Genomic DNA, 21,856 nt, shown 5'->3' with positions numbered 1-21,856 from the left:
AGAGCCCAGAGAATGGAGGTTACAACAACACAACAGGAAAAAGCAGGAGAAAAAACATGACTTATTTGACGCCAGAAATTTTAATTACCTATGAACGCGAGGGAGAGCAAGCGAAAACTTACGAGGAGAGATACAAGCAGGCAGCACTTGGTGTTTTTGGAACAAAAAGGGCCTCAAATTTTCTAAGTGTGCCGCCGGCTATGTTACAGACAGACAAACAAGCTGTGATAAGGCAGTACCACTCTGATCCTTGTCTTGCAAGTCTTGGGATTCTTCAGTGAACAATGGAAAACATATTTCTTGCCCGAAGTAAACAGAACATTGTAGGTCATCTAAAGCAGTTTGATTTATGTAAATGCTGGGTTCCCGCGATTTGTGACGTTAAAAATTGTATTTACTTAGGTAAAAAAAAAAATGAAGAATGTTTCCTTTAAAAATGTTAATTATTTAGTCAATACTCCTCCACTCACCATGGCATATGGTCCGTTTTTTATTCATTAGCGTGGAAGATTCGCTTTTTAAAATGTCTGCCGATGTAGGTGTATTGTATATGCGATTTAATCGAGATAATGTATGCTGAAATAAGTTGGTAAGTGTATGAAAGACTATTATACTTTTGATCGATTGCCTCACCTTTCGATCTTCAAATGTAACTACCTTGCTTACTCAACAACAAAACGTCTTTGAATTTGAATATTTGTGCATTGAAAGGTAACCTCTTTTTATTGCGATATTTAATGGTCTGCTCGCACTCTGTTTATTCTGGCCACAGCTTAAAAACATTACTAGAAATACTGAAAATTTTCCTCGCCGTTCGGAAGTAAACCTGTATGATCGGACTCAGATTCGAAACAAAGAGAAGAGAGTATCGTAATCAGAAGCATCCGCAAGTGTACCGCTGTACCTTGCACACTGAACTTTGACATTAGTTGTTAAATCAAAAAAAAATACAGAAATAAATTAAAAGCATAACATCGAATATTAGGAAAGAAGTTAAATGGGATAATGAAAATATTTGAAACCGAAGGGAAATCATATTCAAACTCTGTTCCAGAATTAAAATTCCAACTAATGAATAAAAGGAAATTTGATTACGGCAATAATCAAAATTACTGACTTTAAGCCAGTAATAAAACCAAAGAAAAATTCAATTTTCTTATCTTAAAAAGGCCGTTTACGTTGTTTCTTGCTATCAAGATTCTTCTTGTTTGCTGCTTAATGGTCGTATCTTTTTTGGCTTAAGTGAGGCAGGTGCTTTCGGGTATCTCTTAAAACTTTATAACGACTTTACCTCCTGTAGAGCCCCTGTCATTGATAAGCATGCACTATATCTCAGATCATTTTCTAGATTTTCGCCAGTTCCATCACGATGAAGTGTTCATATGCTATCTAACGACAACGAAAGAAATCAAAGCTGTAACGCCTTGCCCAATGAACCAAATCTTTGCTGCTTATAAAATATCTTCATTTCTCACAAATTGTTCAGGAATCCTTTCACGCCAATAAAACGCCAATTTAAATTGCGGCAAATATAAATCAGATGACTGGTGTGAAATGCAATTCGATACTATTTGTTCAATAACCTCATAAACAGCACCTTCTTAATTTCATATTTTTACGGTAATTCAAAAAGGCTCAATCAAAAGAAATTAAATGGGATGATAAAAGTATTTGAAACTGAGGGGAGATCGTATTCAAATTTACTTCGAGAATCAAAATTCAGGCTAAGGAATAAAATGAAATTTGAAAATATTCATACATTTGCATTTGTAACCTTGTAATTCGTTTGCCTTTAACCTTTTAACCGTCCGGACGAACTTTGGCAAACAATTTGAAGTTCACCTTTTTATGCGTCTTGAGTACAAAGACGGGCGAAAGATGCATTATGCGTCCAGACGAACTACCTTCCGTGGTGCGTCGAAGGAGTATCTGACCGAAGGATGGTTCGTCTAGACGCATGATGCGTCTCAGAGCTTTCCCCCTTCTTTGTACCCGAGCGCATAACCAGATTCGCCTAGACGGATAATGGGACGCATTATTTATCTCGTACAAAAATGGTCATTAAAAAGTTTCCTCGGAAATCGAATCTAAGGGATGGATTATAGTGATCCGGGTTGGTTCTGTTTGCTGGGCTGGCCACTTAATTTGTCAAGTTAAACACCCCAAATGGAGGGTCCCACTGAAAACCGCCATGGTGAGCTAGTTGAGCTTGCTGTAAAAACATTTTAATTAATGATGTGCGATTCTCTCCAGTTCTCTGGTGTTTTCCTCGGGACTTCTCAGCCATGCCTCAGAAGCTTCCTGTAGCTTAGAGACAGCACTTTCATCAAGATAAGAGCAGTGCTAATGCAAGGGTTGCTGACAACTGTGCACTTCCAAAAAACGTCAGGCAGACTTAACCTCCAATACCAGGCCTTTGCATTCTTCGAGATAGTTCCAAGTACACCAATCATGATGGTTGTTGCTGCCACTTTCGAGGCTCTATGGATTCTTTTAATTTCGAGCGCCAGGTCTTGATACCTCTCCACCTTCTCCTACTCAGTAGTAAGGATATTTTGGTCCTTTGACACAGCAATATCGCTAAGTGTCCACTCCTGTGTGCCTTTGCGTACTACCGTAATACTTGGCCGATTGTGCTTTAGCCGCTTGTCTGTGGTTCAGATAGTCATATCCTAAATTATCCTCACTTACTTTTCGATTCTCTGCAACTGGAAAGGGTTTATGGTCGTACCACTTGTCAGTACACTCTAACTTAACAGTTAATGAATGAGGCTGAGTATCTTATGAAGAATTATGGAGATCGAGGAGGGTGTTATCCGTCGAGGCCCTAGGCCGAGGAGGATAACACCCTCCGAGATCTCCATAATTCTTCATATGATACGAAAGCCGAATTCAATAACTGTTTTATTATTCATTCAAAATATTTCCTAGTTTAAAAACATAGCTAAAAACATGCTTACCTCCATCGATCCATCGATGTTCAGTTCATCTTCGATACTGTACGTTTAGGTTTGTCCAGCTCCGCAAATATTCTCCAGATAGCAGATGTCGCCCTTCGAGTTGTCTTCTTGCTGTTCTTTCCATGTTTTTAGCCATGTTTTCGCCTAGTTCTTACTCTTGAAACGAGTGAAATGTCCGCCATTTTTTCAAGTTCCCAACCAAAACAACTCAACCTCGTCCCCAGGTCTTCTCGGTTAACGGTGCCTTAACCTGCGAAAAGCTGCATTTTTGACGTCATTTCCTCGTTAAAAGTCAAATTTCTTCCAAATTTGGTCAACAGTAACTGGTTATGGTGAATGAAACGTGTGCTTTTAGCCAATCAGATTCGGTGAAATATTTTGAATGAATAATAACAATACTTTCTGCACAGCTCCGAGTGTACCCGTAGAGCTACCTTGCAGTGGCGCTTCCTATAATCTGCCTGGGCAAGCTCTCTGCATCCACTGAGATATTCCATTGTTTCATTTGAGTCACCAAGCAAGCAGCACATTGGTGTCTCAGAGGTCTTACATATGCTGTGCTTAACCGAATTAGTTCTTAAAGCTTGTTCTTGTTCTTGTTCTTGATCACATCACACTCCGAAATGTCAATCAACCTCCCACCTCCCTTACTCGGTAAATACAGTCTGCCAACATTTCTTCTGGTGTGCGTAGAGCAATTCATTGCCAGTATCTTCCAAGTTTTTCTACCCATGCTGACCAGCTCTTCTACTGTCCAATCCATGATACCTGCACTGTAGAGTACTACACCTACAGCCCAGGCATTGATGCCATTAATACGTTTTTCGCCATTCAACTTGGATCCTCACAGCTTCTTGAATCTTCCAATATATTCCACTGTTGTCTTGCCTTTCATCTTGGTATTGAGAGACTGGTTCAACTGAAAAATATTAAGCTAAGGAGTCTAGCTGTAGCTAGCCCTCTTCCTTAACTTCCCCGCTGCGTTGGTAATAATTTGGTAGGTAAATTCCACTGCTATCCACATTCCTTACTCTTTTTCTTTCTTCTCATTTTCATGACAGCACACCTGTCTAACGCAAACGACTTCTTGATTTCCTCTGAGAAAATCCCTACCGCTTGAGCAAGTGAGTCAAGATGGTCTTTTTTTTTTTTTTAGCTCTATTCAACCTCAAATCATATACGAACAATACATGGCTGATGGGCTTTGTCCTTCGTCAGTCTGTATCAAGCTCTCATCTTTCGTAACACTTGGGTCGGTGTCAACGTGACTAGTATAAACAGCAAGGGTGACAAGGAGTCTCCTTGAATGATTCCTCGGATCAATTTCATGTTTCTAGGAAACTGCCCACCTACCCCTCCCCTAAGCCAACATTTTGCCCTAAGTGAGTAGTAAGTGCTAATGTTGACTTAAGGGAGGGGTAGTTGGGCAGTTTCCCAGAGACCTAAATTGATCCGATTCCGCTTCTGATGTCAACCTGCCCAAGCTCCACTCCACCTGACAGTGTCTTACAGTTCACCATGCCTTTGCTGAATTTAGAGATCATACTCTTGGCTGCTGCCCCAACCATCTCCACGCATTTTAGGATCCACGAATGTAGCACCATACCATAGGCCTTCTTATAATCTGTCAAACCCATTGATAAGTTTGTCAGCCTTCTCCAGCAGTTCTTCAAATCATCTACAAGTAATCGATCCTTTGTTCCTTGGATTCCCTTTCTACAGATCTTCCGTTCATCTACTAGCAGTCCATTCCTCTCCAGATGTTGGTTTAACGTTTCTCCCAGGATTCGTGTGGAAAGCTTGACATCATGTGTAGGCAAGAGGGCGATAGTTACTGGTCTGATTGCCCTTCACTGGATCCTTCTGTATCAAAACTGTTCTTCCTGTGTATCTCGACATTTTAAAAGCAACCGCAAACTGCCCACCTATCCCTCTCCTAAGCTGACATTTTGCCCCAAGAGAGAAGTTAGTGATAATGTTGGCCTCGGGGAGGGGTAGGTGGGCAGTTTCCCAGAAACCTAAATTGATCCGTATCCGCTACAGTGTACATATGGCCTAAACGGCCAATCTACATCTACATCTACATATATTAGGAAAATTAGATAAAAATAACTATGTAACTATTACTTAAGAAAAGCTATTTGCGTTTGGGTATCTGATGAAAAATCCACGTTCTGACTTTTTTTTAATAACTTTTTTTATCATACATCGAAAAACCTCGTATGTCTAGCATCTCAAAGTTTGTCAGAATTGATACTTATAAAAAAAAGCTGTGCGAAATCTGCAGACATAACTATAAATTTCATGAGACCACGCCTGCACATCAAAGAAGCTTGTGGATATTCCTGTCTCAAAACGGCGCCTTAGCGATCACTACTATACTACTACGCTGTCTACGAGTGATTCTTGTGATCCTTAAGCCCTGTGACCGATTCGGCCCCTCTGATCTCTTATGTCTCGTAAATTATCGAAGGAAGCGCGTAGGAGATCCCCATTCTTCAAGATGCCGTACTAGGAAAGAAGCTCATGCGACCACGACGATGCCATGGGAGCTGCAAAAAAATCCCCAGAACGATGAATTTGCGTCCTTCCAAACTCTCTGGGGTTTATTGGCAACCGCTCAATTTTTCAAATGAAGGCGAATTTTTCTGGAGCGGTCATCAGAGAAACGTACCAAGCCCCAATTCCAAATAGCATGATGCCAGAGAGACCTGTTTTCTCTTAAAATAAACTGTTTTTTGACGCTCTCTCTGCCGTCGTCGTCGTTGCTCCAGCCTCCTTGTCACAAGCAATCGATCCGTACCCTGTGTACCATAGATTTTTTCTCACGTGTGACGAGGAGCTTCGTCGGCCGCCTCGGCCTTCAGCCGAAGACACGAGCGGCGAAGCCGAGAGAAAAAAGCTTTTCGCGCCGGTCACTTTTTAAGACTTGACCGAAACCGGAAACCGCGCATGAAAAGTCTCTGGCACCCAGGGTAACCGATGCACGACCGCGTACTAATGGTAAGAGAGGGCAAATGGGTACGAGTCATGCCCACACCAGACGAAAACAACAAATCTTACAAAACAACCAACCCAACTTGAAGATTTTTACGTGAAACAGACTAGTCTCTTTTATTTCCATTATTTCCTAAATTACACTAAACAGTTTACAGCGGCGACGCAATGAGTCGAGAGCTTCTTCTAAAATTCTGATTCTCATATGTCCCCTATATTCTAACCAAACCATAGATATGTGTCTATAAATAAAACAGCGCGAGTCTTGTTCTGGAACCATTGCAAGTTACTAGTTGTAGCAACAAAAGAGTGTTATGCTGAACTTCCAGAAATAATATATATAGTGACATTGCTACATAAACGTTTCTTTTCATTTATCACAATAAAAAGAAAGAAAACGCCACTTCTCAAAATTTACAAAATAACCTAATTTTGTAGGGAAAGCGGAGAGTCTGTAAACAATTACATACAACTCAAAGAGAAATTGCCGTCGCATAGCAGACTCTCCGCTTAGGGTACGTTTTATATCTGTACTTAATACAGGCTGCGATCATAATTCACTTGGATATTCGTTTTAATTGATCACCGAGATTGCCACAAAATCACAACAAACAATAATCAAATCGGTTATAAAAATAATTTCTGCATCGATACGTGTTTTGTGTTTTGCAAACACATTTCACCTTCACTTAAACAACAGCTCGCAGCCTAGTGCCTGCCCTCACTGGAACTTTATTTTTCCGGTTTCAAATTTGAGGAAATCTAAATGGCACTATAATTAAACAGTGTTTCGCCTGCTAAATCAGTGTTTAAGCTTGCAGATGCACGTGAAAGCACTAACTAAGAAGTAAACAACTAATAGTGTCAGATATTTTTATAAAATGTTATGCTTCGATACTCCCTAAGCAACTTGTTTGCTACTCAGATATTTTCTTTGTCCACACAGTCAAAATTTATCTCAAAAATTATAGAGCCTTACTTACATACGAGCGAGACGGCCACTACGATCGGACGCTTAAACATGTATCACATTGATCGTAAGGCAACTAGCCTTAAAATAGCAACGAATTGTTAGATTGCAGCTTCCCAGCTAATTCCCTTCTTCAGACAAATCTCGCTGTTGGTTGGCCTAAATGTCTCACTCACCCTAAGTAACTCTCGAAGTTTCCCAAGAAGTTCAATTTCACTTAACTTTCTATTAAATTTGATAAAAATCAAAACCGTTCTCTCTTGAATGCTACTGTTGTTTAGTCAAGGCTTAAATCAGCTACCAAACGTGCAAAACTCGCAAGCTCGCTCATGATAGGCAGTAAATCTCGTATTTAATTGGTAACATTTCTAGACCAGTTATCACATCCCCGTATCTTATGCCCATCCATATTATCATCAGCATACACATCCAAGAAGAGATCGTCCAGGGTAGGGTCGGGATCACCTTGGGCAGCCTTCACGGCTGCCTCTACCTCTTGCTTAGCTTCGTTCTCAATGCTCTGAAAAAAAAACGTAAAAATAATATTTTCAATGAAGGAAAGCAAAATGTTAAACTTTGAGTACTACACATTCTTTTGTTACTATCAGCGCACAATTTCAAAAAAAATGTACGCTTTGATATTAAGTCAAATAATATTAATGAAGCGATTGTTAACTGTTTAATATGAAACTTAAATGAACTTTTGCAAACACACAAAATAAATATTTCAAACACGAGAGAGCGTTTTACTTTAGGATATTCTTAAGTAAGAAAGCGGCTCAAAAGAGGTTAAAACCCTGAAGTTTCGAGCGCTGCTCTTCGTCAGAAAGAGCGGTGTGCTGTACACTAGATGACACAATCTTTTTACCTTTATGTCATCAACGTCCGCGAGCCCTGAATCCAGCAGTTTTTCACGTAATCCAGAGATTGGGTCACGTGTCTTACGCACAGACTGCACCTCGTCACGTGACCGGTAGCTGTAACAAAGAACAAATACAAAATATATTTCGTTAAAAACTGTAGACTTTTTCAGCCAGCAGAGTTTTGGTGAATACCTCCAGGCCCGAGTAATTTCCTCAAGTGAAAACATTCAAATAAGAAGTTCTGCGAAATATTTTGTTGTGGCTCTGTTTATGATACAACAAGACTTCCTTCTAACTGTAATGTCCATGGATGACAGTTATGCTAATTTGTGGTTACTCAAATTGAGTAACTAAACCTAAGTGCTAAAGTTAAGCTGATTACACTAGCAACTTCAAAAACTGGACATTTTTTTCCTTGACAAGGGAAGCTTGCTCGTGTAGGAGTACTGTGAAACTCTGAGACTTTGTTCACCCTTTGGTCACAATTGGAGTAAGGTGGCGGAGCCCGAGTACAAGCTCGAGACCTGGTGCTCGGACACTAATTTGGGCAGCCTACGTGCGCATGTTTTCTGTTAGTTTTGAGGCAATCCACTTCACTGAAACCTAAGACTCCCTGCTACGCTCATGTTTAAAAGTGGTACTGGAAAACGCCAAATATCTAATAAAAATGTACACGGTTACATATCGAGTGCCTTATGTGTAAACACAATACAATTTTGTGGAAACAGCCTCTTCAAAATACCTTGTGCCAGGGTCGCTCATGCTATGCCCGTAATAACGGTAAGTCGTTAGTTCCATCACGATTGGGCCCTGCCAAAAAAGTATGTAAATAAATAAATACATGTAAAAACGGATTTAAATTAATATAGTTAATCTTTTACTCCTTCAGTCGATACAGATTGGGCGACATAATGGGAGCTTTACGATCCAATGACGCGATGTCATCGAGAACGTCGCTTAAAAAGTGAACTTACGTTCTTTCAGGTTTGATCTCAATTATTCCTACCCACTTACTCTGTCAAATGCAGGCGAACCTCCTGAAGTTGATTTCCGAGGGACCATTTCCAAGTTCAGAGAGAAACGTTGCTTGTTTACGTTCTCCAAAAAACGTGATGGTGAAGACACACTTGCAAACTTTAAAATCCGAGGGGCGGAGGGGAAGGTTAGTCAGCAAAATTTTATACGAGGAAACTCCGCAACTCCGCCCCGAGGTCCAAACCCTCACCCTCTTATATCCATTATCTGTACACCTCTTTCTGCCCGTTATTTTATCGTCTTTATCGTTCTGACAAAGTTTGAACATGATTGAAGCAGTCTAGTCTAGTCCTTTGTACCTTTCCTGATCTTGTAAAATCTGCTGCAAACTTGGTTGCCTCCCTCACTGTTAAAATGTCCATACCATCGACCTGTTCAGTGAGTAAACCAGAATCAGTTCAGCGAGAAAAATAATGTCAAACAAACCGACAACAACTTTCAATTGACTGTCTTCTTATAAATCAAAGAAATAACGTCAAAATGTTCAAAACTCTTTAAATACAAGTCGTGGGCGAGTAGTTTTCTCTGATCTTTAAACAGGGTTCGTACAAATTTTTGGAACCAACATATTAAGAATTTTTCCACACCTTTCTTCCAAAAGAAAACGACAATTTCTTTTTCCAGACTCAAGGCTATCAGATAGGTGATCAAAACGGGCCTTGAAACGCTGACACCAGGGGTCAATTGAATAAAACTTTTACACGTGTAATTTACAAGTGTAGCCATTGTTTTACAGTCTGAGAACAATAGCCACTCTTGTGAATTACACGTGTATAAGCTTTATCAAATTGACCCAAGGATTTTCTCGTGATGCACTGTGCAATGAGGAAATAAGAGACTTAAGCGGAAACTTCTCATTCAGCGATTGTATACGATTTGACCACGGGAGAAATTTTTTACTCCAACACTGAGCACTTGTTGTACCTTTTTTTTGGTTTTTAGCATTTTCCAGACTGGAAAAGTGCTTTGCAAATTTTATGACCTTTTCAAGACTTCTGCAACACTCTGTATGAAGCTTGTTTAAAGGTAAGGACGAAAAGGAAAGAAGTGGTCAAATTTGTTTACTAACTTTAATTCCAGGAATGAAATCTCCTCTTGTATGATATTCAGTGGTGGCAGCAGCTCGCTCAACAGATGTACCCATTCCATATCCATTGTTTTCACAAACAAAGATGCAGGGCAGATCCCACAGTTTGGCCATATTGTAAGTTTCAAACACCTATGGCCACACATAAGGTATTTTTTTAGCATTTTTTAAGGTGCTTTCCATTACACTAAAAATTTCCGGAAAATTGTTTAAAGCAAAAATGAAATGCTTCGGTCTAGAGGCAGAAAATTTTTGAAAAATTGTCCACTTGTAGGATTGGTCATCTTTAACAGGTCTGTCAAGACCAAGACTAACCATAGAAATTTTGAAAATTCCTGTACCCCTTATGTTATCAATAACAAGAAAAACAGCTATACAATGGTCTACCATATTGATAATTTAAATCAATATTGACAATGTCATGTCAGTCCACAATATCAACCTTAGTTTTTTTTTCCAGACGTCCTTAATCAGTAAAGCCCCTACTGACACAGCAAAATATTTTATACAAGCTACAAAACTCTGTGTACCTTATAAATCAAACTAGAAAATGTATGCACTTTTGATATGGGCTGGTGTAATTTAAGACCATTAAAATACTCAGTACATTCAGTGACTGCGACAGCCACATTTTCGGCATTACATTGTAACTTAGATGCAATTATTTGAATGCTGGCTAGGCAGGTGGGAGGCTGTGAAGCTTGTTGGCATATCTGACTTGCAATCCAAAAGTCGCAAATTCAAGTCCCAACATCATCCTGAAGTAGATTCATAAGTAGTAGACTTCTTCTATTAAAACCCTGTCCACCTCCAAGAGGTTAAATTGTTTGAAAACTAAAATGAATAAATTCAAATCGTCTATAAAGTATCTTTACCTGGCCTTGATTTGCAGCACCATCTCCATAAAGAGCAATGCAAATTTTACCATTCCCTCGGTATTTGTGAGCAAGGGCAATTCCAGCTCCTAGAGGAACCTTTAAAGTGTTTCAAAAATAACCGTCTTCATGTGAACTTTAAACCATATAATTTGTTAATACAATTTGAAATGAGAAACCTTAAAGCAAGTCACTCACTCACACCAAGCGATAGCCTATGTCCTGTAGTTTATGCTTTGCTGTGCGCTTGCATAAGGTACATATACTGGCCGTGTCATGGGTTGTGTCACTTGCTTTAAGGTTTCTCTTGTAATTATTTTGTCTGGATGAAACAGAAACTTAAGACTATAAAAATGGCAACTCAATGTTGTTGGAACTACATTCATAAACAAATCAATAGAATAGCTACTGTAACTGAACAACAAGGAGTGGCTCTTCTAAAAGAAAATACCATTAAAAAACAGAAATTTATTACAGTTTTCTCCAATACAGTAAGTAAAAGTATAAACATATACTGGTACACTGAAAAAATTAGCGTAGGAGGAGAGGGAAGCATCTAAAAGTGCACTAGGCTCCATACGTAGGATGCTCCCCAATGAACAGTTAATTATATACATGTATTTATACTCACCTGAGCTCCAACTATGCCATTTCCACCATAATATTCATGACCATACATATGCATAGAGCCACCCTTGCCCTTGGAACACCCAGTTTTGCGACCTTAAAGCAAACAATAATATTACTGAATTCCAACTAAACTCAACTGAAGGTGAAAAAAAATGCTATTTTATTATAACCAACAATAATTATTATAGCTGTAGTCTTAATCCATATGATGTACCTTTAGCACAGATGGTATTGAGTAATAAAAAGGTATGGCTAAGAACATAACCTCTTCTCCGAAAAGTAAATACATACCCCAGAATCTTTAAACACAGATTTTAAGTTCATTTCATTGCCTTTTTTAGTTGTTGGCAAGGTGGTTGGCTGTCTAGTGGCATAATTGAGATAAAGCCATGTATTCAGTTCAATTCAGGATTCTTTGCTACTGCATTTTGATGTGGGTTAAATCATAGTAGAAAGGTGCCATTGCAGCTTCAAATACAGCTTTAAAAACCGTTCCTATCAAAATGTCTAGTGGTCTTTTTGTCAAATGGGCTTACACTGTATATCATGAAGGCAGCATGGCAAATCCTCAGCCTTGCTTGTAAATAGCCAACTGGTTGCCTCCCGCCAGTTGAGGGGTTTTAATCCTGTTATGTTACATTTGAAATACTTGCTTCTACCTACTTGAGTGGAGTGCCTGTAAACTAGCTGAAATCAAGTACAACGTATAAAGCTACTAACAGTGAGACAGTGCACTTTCCACTACAAAACTTTTCAGAGGTTGTAATTCATTTGCTGTTTTGGCTGAGGAGCTAAGGAGTTTGTAGAACTTTTGCCTATAGTTAACATCGCCTGGTCAAAATGTTGCCTTGTTTCTACTGCCCCTTGAGAGTTTCCTAAAAAGGCAAACCATATGCAAGCTTCTTGTCATCTTCCCAAACATGGCTTACCAGGCACTTGTTAACCCCCAACCCCCCCCCCCCCCCCGCCCCCCCAACTTCAACAAGAAATAATAATAATAATAGTTTGGGTACTTACCATGTTTATATGGGAAAACTGGAAATCCCACAAATTGGAAAATCAAATGGTTTGCACCATTTCGTTTGGGAAGGTTCAGATTTGAGGGAATGCAATTTTTTAAATTCTTTTTAGTCTGTTCAGCAGGTTTGGATATAATATGTAGCGGGACGTTACCACACCAACTCAAATCTTATAAATTTGACCCACAAACAGCTACAGATAACGCTCCAACCAAACACCTCATATGCAATACCTGGCGCAATCCAAATTGGCTGAAAAAGTCTGTTCAAGTGCAACTATGTAAAAAAGGAAGGAATAAAAAGTTGTGCTTACCGGCAAGTTCACAAAGTATCTCAGCAACTGGCACGCCTCTCATATACGTCCAGCCATGACAGCGATATGCGGTAATAATACTATCATCCTTGTCAATGGCAGCTTCCATTCCAATACAACATGCTTCCTGAAAGAAAATTGTAGCAACACTTTAGTAGCAACACGTTCCTCATATACCATGATGGCTAAGCCAATCAGAGCTCTAGAATTGCATTATCCAATGATTCAGTTTTTAATAAAAACCATTATACCATGCTCTCCAAATAAGGTACCTGTACGTGTCTGCTCAAAATTTAAAACAAGCTGAAAATCTGTTGTTTTTACAAATAAAGTCAGTAAGAATTCTCAATATTTTGTGGGGTTTTTTAATAAAACAATTATTCCACTCCCGCTTGTTGGATATGAGATGATTATAGCCAACTCGGCTAATTTAGACCATTGAATCGATGGTATATTGCTCAAATCTTCCAAATGAGGTAAGCACCAGTTAGTTATGAAGAATTAGCTGGGGGATTGAAGCCCATAAAAAAAGGGTAAATATTTTGAATGAATAATAATATATCTTACCTGTCCTGAGTAAAGATGACAGAAGCCTCTGATAACCTTGGATTTGTACAGGTTGCTTGCAGCTGTTTCCATTCTCCGAATGATCTGCATTTGTCTGTAGTATGTAAGGCCATCTTCCCTGGTCAACACAGCCTTCTTAGGTGGACCACTGTCCAATCTATGTATTGGGCAATCCTTGAAAGACAGTAATATTACATTATCATTATACGCACTATTATAATATTACAATATTATTACTGTTATACGCAATAATAACAATATTATTGTTATTCACGCACATCTAGAAAAAAAACATAAACCAAAAAAGATGACACCCACAAGCTTTGTGAAAAAGAGTTAGTACAAATAAAATTTTCACATTCAGAAACCATTGAAAAACATTACCTAGAAAAAATGGGGAAACCACTTGGCTTTGTTAAGGCTACCTTCATTACCATGACAGGAGACTCTCATGAACGTTTAGCTATGAACATTAGTCTCATACTTTTAAGAGACAATGCAGATACAGTTGAAGCATTTAGTTACCAGTAGAAGCCACTGATCATGATGTAGGCCTGAATATGATATGCAAACTCCAAGATGAAATCCCTTGGCACTCATCCATTCAGGATTGGTGGAAGGTTAAACAATACAATTTGAGCACCATGTCAAATGTGGTGGAACTCTACTATATATAACGAAGTGCTCATACAAGAACAAAAAATAACATTATCTCAGCATCTTGCTCCATGAATGAAAGCCAATATATCGCAACTTGGCAAAGAATTTTGTTCAATATGCTGGGGTTTTATCTCGTAGAGGTTTATTATCAGTTGTTTCATGACTTACTGATAACTCAAATTCTGCTTCCTTTACTTGACTTGCAAGCCCTCTAGTTGCTGTGACCAGTAATCCTAGAAACTGAAGAAGATTCAAGACAAAATCCATCAGGAAATTGAGTAATTTCAATTTTCACTGGGCAAAAACCTTCTACCAGAATAATTAAATGGTTAAATGATTAAATTTTAACCAAGATTGCACTCTCTTTCACATTTTTCAAGGGCTATAGATATAATAAGTTATCTGTAATATTTTTAACACCAAAGACTTCTTCTCATGGGTGCCTGAGAACATAATCAAATTTCACAAGAATTGTGAAACACAGGTAAAACTCTGAAAATTTCATGAGTAAGGAGTGTCATTAACTTTGTGAAATTTGACATTTATTTTCTAGCGCTCTCACAAGGAATTTTCTTTGGTGTTATTACAGATAACTAATTGCATCTATAGCCCTTGAAAAATGTAAAAAAGAATGTGATATCATGTAAATTTTTGTGGTACAAGGTTTTTGTCCACTGAGAATTAAAATTGCTCAATTTCCTGATGGATTCTGTCTGAATTCTTAATGTGCCTCAATGGAGATGATCTAGTATACTGCACTTTGTACTGTACTTTGTAAAATTCACTAACCATACTTCAAAGTTATGTATGACCAATCAATAGGTAGTGTTTGAGACACATGTACACCTCTGTAAACTAATTTATTTTGATCCAGGCCCCGGTTGTTCAAACGCTGGATAGCGCTATCCACCGGATAAAAATCTATCCAGTGGATAAAGCAATTGGTTTCCCAAATACTTATCCGCTGGATAGTGATTTATCCGGTGGATAGCGCTATCCAACGTTTGAACAACCAGGGCCTGATCTCTACTGATTGATTAAATTTTCACATGGATGATAAAATATTTGCACAGGTTTGTCTATTATGGGCTTTATGATGGCTCAACTTTGGCTAGCCATTGCTAACACCCAAACAGATCTACTGCTCATATTATTTTATCTATAAAGTGTACAGAGTTTATACATGTACATGTAATACTGTCATTTCTGCTTACAATGAAAACAATGTAGTGTAATAACCATGCTGAATTTGCCTGTTATTAGGCCATTTGCAAGCTCCAAAAACTCTAACTTTCAAAACCAGGCTAACTGCAAAACCTTTGTGGTGAAAATAAGTTTTATTTGCATGAGAATAAAAAATCATTTTCATATCAATGGCCTTGCACTTAGCCTCGCTTGGAAACAGAGCCTTGAGGCAACTCAGAAATGGCCTTTTCACTGTTGGTTTGCTGGCCTCCAAATGTAATATCATGCAACAAAATGACACCCTCTTGGAACAACTGACAGCATCTGAGGGTTTGAAAACATTTCAGGTATTTTGTAAGTACTTTATATAGATGATTTATTTAGATTTAGTTCTTTTTGCTGGTTTTCTGCCCTGTTTCTTAGGTCGAATCTGCAGGCAAAACAACTTAAGCTGATCAAATTGGCACCAGGCAAACTGATAGTGACTTAGCAGTCAGTCAACTTCAGCATGGTCTAATATCAATCACAAAATTACATGTACCATGCCATGAAATTAAAATACCTAAAAACAAGAAAACTTCATAAAGGTGAGATGTGCAAGGGTTAGGATAGCAATAAAACTACTAACTGTACCTACGTTTAAATTTTAAAGGTAAGGTAAATACAACTGTACTGGTAATCAAAAGACTCTGAAGACCCTCTTTTTATGGAATAACTTATTAAATAGTTGTAATGTAAACCATTCTCTGGGGGGTGGGGGGGGTACTCCCATATATATGCCATATAAGTCCCAAAGGCTATAGATTTTGCCCATTTTGGTTTGAAATCAAGGGAGCCACAAGAATGTATAATAAAGTATTGTATTATTTTGTCATTTTACAGGCAAACTGGGAAAACCGTAAAAACCAGAAATATTTATGGAATGTTAATATGTTGCCAAAAAAAAGCCAATCGGGCATGAGAAACTAAACCACAAGCAAGAACGTTAATAAGTTTGTGGTTTTGTAGCTACCGATAGTTTGCGTGTCCCGATCTTTGCTGTGATTGGACGTAATACAATAAACTTTACTGAAATAATTATTTCAAGCATTCATGGTTTTGCCAGTTTGACGGTAAGGTAAAAACCAAAATAATCATTCAACCTGAATTTTAACAATTTTTTTGGTTGTTGGCAGATTTATCTAAGTGATGATAGCATGATTTAATAAAAACATGCATGTTATGTTTGTAACCCCTCCAATACCCTCACAAAAATTCTCCAGGTGAGGTTGGAAAACAGGTATGGATTTTGGAGGCCTGGACTGAAAATGGGTGTGAAAAAATAGCATTTTTTTGTCTGAAATAGGGTCAGGATTTGGAGAACTGCCACAAAGGGAACCCCCACCAAGAATTACTAGGAGTATCCCTTGACCTGGACCTTGCTCTACATTACGCAAATAACAATTGTGTTTTATCATTGATAACATTAACTCAAAACACGATCCTGAGACTACATCATCAATTTCATGCAATTTAATGCTTCTCATATTACACACATCACTTTTGCGAATGTCGGCAAATTTTCAAGGATTTTTACTTTTGGGTTCAGTTTTCGTAGGCTCCTGGTTTTTGAGCACTCTTCAACGTGTAGCTAATGAAGTTTATTTGAAAGTGTGTTTTTTCTGATTATTCAAGATTTGCACTCTAAGTTTACTACACAGAGGGTCACTAAAGTATTGTTTTTACTTAGGAGCTTCTGTTTTACTTTGAAAATTCACGTGGTCATTTAAATGGGTTAAGAGCTACAAACTCCGATAGTTCAGTTGGAATGATGAGATATTGAAGGAGCAGACATCAATCTTCACAGGACTTTGAACAACATTCTGATGACTTTTCAAAGCTGGTCATCAAAAGTCGATATCGCAAATATCCAAAGGGGTATTTTTAAAAACTGTAATTTCCTGCTGTTTACAACATCTTAGATTTCAAAAAGCAAGGCACGCATGCATTTGCATTTTGTTTTTGTCTAGGCATTTCCTGCATGTTCGCCTCAGATACGTCACCAAAGTGAATTGACCAAGAAGGACTGAAAAACGCTGCACATACAGGGACTAGGCAATGACAGTTACACGTTTCAACCCCTTATGAGTTTCTGATAGGACAAAACTTGAGCTTTTTGTTCTTCCACTGGTTCTCTTCCCTAATAATGTTGATTTTTCTGGCTTAAGTCGAATTGTCTGACACCTTTACCAGCTTGAATTGGCAGTAGGCGAACTGGCAGTGTTTTAGCTAGGTCTAATATCCATCAGACAGATACGACGCTTTGAAATATATGCCTAATCTCCAAAATCTAACTTAAAATGAGAAGATTTTATGCATGCTATAAAGTGAGATACGCTTAGGTCCACTTCGCATTCTAAAGAGCAGTAAACGTTAGAAATAATCTACAGGTAGATTGTAAGGTAAGTAACATGATCAGATCCAGCCTAGACTAGCTATTAGTTCACAACAACTTTGCTTCCATCCATACAATCGAAGCCATAACTGTACTCTGTACCAACAGCCTTCCAAATAAAAGAATTTAGTGACGATGCTTATTTTGCAAAACAAGATGACAAACGCAGAACTTACTGGCCTAGTCAACGAGGAGTTGACCTTCAGAGCTGCACTTCCTGTCCGAAGCATCATTATGATTTTCTTGCTTTGGCGAAGAAGTGTAAAACCAAAATGGCGATCGACAACCTCCCAGTCTGTTCGATCCCAGATTTCTCTCGGTTTCTACAGTGGACCCGTATTTATTCGATTAACCGCCCTGGGCGCTTATTAGAGAGTGGGCGCTTATTAAATTTTCACAATTTCAAAAAATGTAATATGTTTTTTTTGCAACAAAACAATAAATGGTACAGTCGACTCTCTCTTAACGGACACCTCTATAAGACGGACACCTCTGTAAAACGGACACTTAAAGTTGGTCCCTGCCTTTCTTTACTCCCTTTATTTGACTTTCTCTACTGAGACGGACACCTCTCTAAGACGTACACTTTGTGCCGGTCCCAAAGGTGTCCGTCTTAGAGAGAGTTGACTGTAATAACAAAACTCGAAGATGTAACAAAGCAAGGTTTCTGTAAAATACTCTGCAGAAAACTCCGTCTTCGGGGTAGACTACGAGCAGTCCCCCATTTTTCCTCTGGGATAGTAGAGCGAACAAAACGCGAGCGCGCGTGAAAATCAACCCACGCGAGAGAAGGCGACACGCGGCGGGGAGAGAGAAAAATGAGGGACTACAGACAAAGGCCAAGCTTTCTCTCTCCCGCCGCGTGTCGCCTTTTCTCGCGTGGGTTGATTTTCACGCGCGCTCGCGTTTTGCTCGCTCTACTATCCCTGAGGAAAAATGGGGGACTACTCGTAGTCTATCTTCGGGGGCAAGTCTCATATTAGTACTTTTTCAATTTTTTTCGGTTGGGAGGTGAAAGGGGGTGGGGTTGGGGTGGGCGCTTATTTGAGGCTGGGCGCTTATTAACTTTTTCTGCCTTTAGGATGGGCGCTTATTCGAGGTGGGCGCTAATTCGAGGTTGGGCGCTTATTCGAATAAATACGGTAACACGAACACAAACACTGGGCAGGGGAATGGAGGGGAAGGAAGGCAAATTAAAGTCGAAAGAAAAACTTCGTCTTATACTGTTTAGCCTGAGCAGCAGGCGTAAAAAGCGGCACAGGATTGGAAGAAAGAGAAAAAAGGAGGGGGATTGGGCCTGGTGGGGATTCCCTTTCGCGCTTTTCTCCCCGCCCCCTCCTCCCCTTTTTGCGCCTGCCAGGCAGGCTTTATTTTGGTATTCAACCCATCATCATGCTAGGGGAACATTTGAAAACTAGGATATGGTAGGAAGTAAAACTTGCACCCTCACTATGTGGCTAAATCCAAGAGAATGGACTGAGATGTTCTCTTGCTTAGGAGCGGCGGTAACCGGTCGCGCGAAACTAATTTCGCCCAAAGTTTTGTCGCCCAAAATTTAGTCAGGTGTCCTACATTGAGAAATAAAGTTATATAGGGAGTTGGTGTAATATATCTCGTTATTTTATAGAAGTGGGATATTACTTATGTGTACTATAGCGGAGCCCCATACACCATCTACACTAGACTTGCTACAAGTCGACTGCGACGAAGTACTTTTTGAAAGTCTGCATTTACACATCTCCCATAATACACCTTTATTTCTCCTGGGTGTTGCAACCGTCCCAAGAGAAATTGAAAACAATGCTTATGCAAAATTTTGGGGGGCAAATAAGGTGCATTATGGTAGATGTTCAAGTGGCCTATAGCTAAGAATATTTGGTTGCTTTTTTTGGTAGTCTCGTTGCGGTATTAGTACGTCTGCCCGCCCGAGCTAGTCTGCGTGGCAGGCGTTTGAAAAGGAAGGGAAAGGGGGTTTTGGGCGCGAGAGAATAGGCCTTGGTGGATAACATCCTCCTCGATCTGCAGAATTCTTCATACTTTACTCAGCCTCATTCAATAATTGCCAATTATTACCAGTCATTGTATTTTGATCTTAGTAATTGGCCTATTGGCCTTCCACCTTCCAAGGTGTATTTGATAAAAAAGGGCACCCAAGAGGAGACTTAACGAAAATGCCCTCCAGAGTGGAAATATTTTTTTAAAAACTTCGGTTTCCAGGAGATGGTGTGGACGGATGAAAAGGGAAATTTACGTAAATGACTGTTTCCGCGAGGAATTGTAAAATAAATTTCACTGCCACCATGGATTCCATGGAAACGCCAGGCCCCACCACCAAACCTTTTTTGATACCAGACATGTGTTTTTTTGCAGGTGAAATGTTCAAGTTTATTATTTGATTTAAATTATAAATTTCTTAATGGGAGCGTCGCTTTTAGCGCTGGCTAAATCTACATATTACTTGACCCTTGAATCAGTTATTAACTAGTGCAAAATAGTTACTAAGAAACAAAAGATGACAAAAGAATTAGTGTATAATAGTGCGTACTATTGTACTACCCATTTCACGGGTTAAGTAAAATCGCCATAAACACGCAACATAGAACATTCAGCTTATTCAGAAAAAAAATCAAAACTTCTTGTCTCGTTAATCCTCAAGAACAATAGTTAAACGTTGATACAAATAGCCATAATATAAAAATGTATTTACAAAAATTTAAAATAGTTGCCTCAATACCACAACCATATGACAGCCTGCATGTTTACAACTGACTTTTTTCAAAACATTCGAATGTGATCAGTCTGTGAAAGGGCAATAAAAGGATAGGTTCAGATTAGAGACATGGGGTTGGGGGGGGAGTGGGGGGGGCAGTGAACGTACAGCAATACTTACACCCCGGACTTACACAGAAAGGAGTGTAAAACAACTCTTGGTTGGCACGGTGACGTCAACATGAGCATTGCTATTTCACACGCGCGAACGCGCAACGCGCTGCTGATCATTGAACATAAATTATGCAAAACACGTCGTGAATTATTCAGCTTGAAAATCGCATGCGGTATGGGGTCGTAATTCTTTGTTGTTTAACTTTTTCTTCTTCCTCTACGCAGGGTCCACTTCCTGTAACTTCAGCGTCCGGAGATGCGTAAATGCGTCTCAACGCTAGTAAGATTCCTGCATTTTAATTTCAGGAACGATTGAGGCCATTGTCCTTTTCTCGGTTTTATGCATCAAAGATCAAACGACTTCATGAAAGTTCACCACTTGCCAAGTAGCTCCAAGTACTGGTGTCCAACAAAGCGTTATGTCGGATGATATTTATATTGATGTGAACTACCTTACTGAGTCAGAAAGGGATACAATTCTCCAAGTTCTTTCAAAAGACGAAGAATTAAGGAAGCAAGAAAAAAAGAGAATCAGGTATATTGTGCTGTAAATTATTTACACGGTCAGCTTGCATGTTAATTTCTGCTTTGCACTCATCCTAGTGTCTTGCAATTGTCCATTTACTGAAAGGGTTAATTGTTTCCTCTTTTGACAAATCCTTTTTCCTGTAGCAAGTTAAAAACTGAACTAGATGAGATAAAGAAGAGAGGGGCCAGCGAAGAGGAAATTCGTTCGTCCCGCATTTGTGCAAGATGTCGCTCGCCTCTGGGGCTTGTATTCAACAGCGGAGCTCTCTGCCGAAAATGCGAAACGCGAGTGTGCAAGGGATGCCGAAAGGAATATTCTACTTCTTCTTGGCTCTGTGTTTTGTGCGCCAAAATCAGGTGAGATATCCTTTGATAGTGTTTAATCTTATCAATAAGTAATTTAACAGGTCGCCTTTGTTAAGTTTGAAGCTTGAATGGGGGTTGAAAATGGTCCGAAGTTGCTGGATTTTTTTGCCCAAATGAGGGTATTTTGAAATTCTGGTGATATTGTGTTGAGGATAGCGTTATTATTTGTATCTGTTTCAAAAAATCGAAAAAGCTCTTTCAGGGTTAGCAACATATCTACCGGGCGTACATCAGGAAATATAAATTGTTATAATTTCACTCGGGTGTTTAGTGTTTACAAATTTGAAAAGGTTTTTGTTGTGAACTAGTCCATGGAGTGTTCCTTAAACACACGTCATCATTTTTCCCCGTCGATAAAAGTGCGTTGTTACTTTACATTTATTACGGGAGAGTTTTTCATGTTTCATTTATTTCTTCCGATTGTAGTGATACAGTACATATACATATTGACATCGCTTGTGGGATTTAAATATTATTTTTACTA

The 21,856-nt window shown here is 39.1% G+C and overlaps 2 protein-coding genes across 3 annotated transcripts in view; one reads left to right on the top strand and one right to left on the bottom strand.

Annotated features, from left to right (window-relative positions):
* Window positions 1-6,040: 6,040 nt before the first annotated feature.
* LOC140951880 (pyruvate dehydrogenase E1 component subunit alpha, mitochondrial-like) lies at window positions 6,041-17,890 on the bottom strand. The gene is made up of 11 exons (XM_073401252.1): window positions 17,772-17,890; window positions 14,145-14,216; window positions 13,317-13,490; window positions 12,750-12,876; window positions 11,419-11,510; window positions 10,788-10,886; window positions 9,895-10,044; window positions 9,125-9,196; window positions 8,533-8,600; window positions 7,796-7,904; window positions 6,041-7,447 (listed from the first exon to the last, which is right to left on the bottom strand). Exons 1-11 carry the CDS (start codon window positions 17,826-17,828, stop codon window positions 7,280-7,282), a joined length of 1,188 nt encoding a protein of 395 aa, XP_073257353.1. The 5' UTR covers window positions 17,829-17,890; the 3' UTR covers window positions 6,041-7,279.
* Window positions 17,891-20,653: 2,763 nt separating this feature from the next.
* Window positions 20,654-21,856, top strand: part of LOC140951864 (uncharacterized) — a 43,396-nt gene continuing 42,193 nt past the window's right edge. For both annotated transcript variants that reach the window (XM_073401241.1, XM_073401232.1), the window contains exons 1-2: window positions 20,654-21,013; window positions 21,151-21,363. In XM_073401241.1, coding sequence (XP_073257342.1) covers window positions 20,898-21,013; window positions 21,151-21,363 — 329 coding nt within the window. In that variant the 5' untranslated portion in view covers window positions 20,654-20,897. The remainder of the gene's footprint in view (window positions 21,014-21,150; window positions 21,364-21,856) is intronic.

Source organism: Porites lutea, chromosome 1, assembly GCF_958299795.1.
Source record: "Porites lutea chromosome 1, jaPorLute2.1, whole genome shotgun sequence".
Lineage (NCBI taxonomy): Eukaryota > Metazoa > Cnidaria > Anthozoa > Scleractinia > Poritidae > Porites > Porites lutea.
Note: the sequence above shows the minus strand (reverse complement) of the source record. Positions and strands in the feature narration are given on the sequence as shown.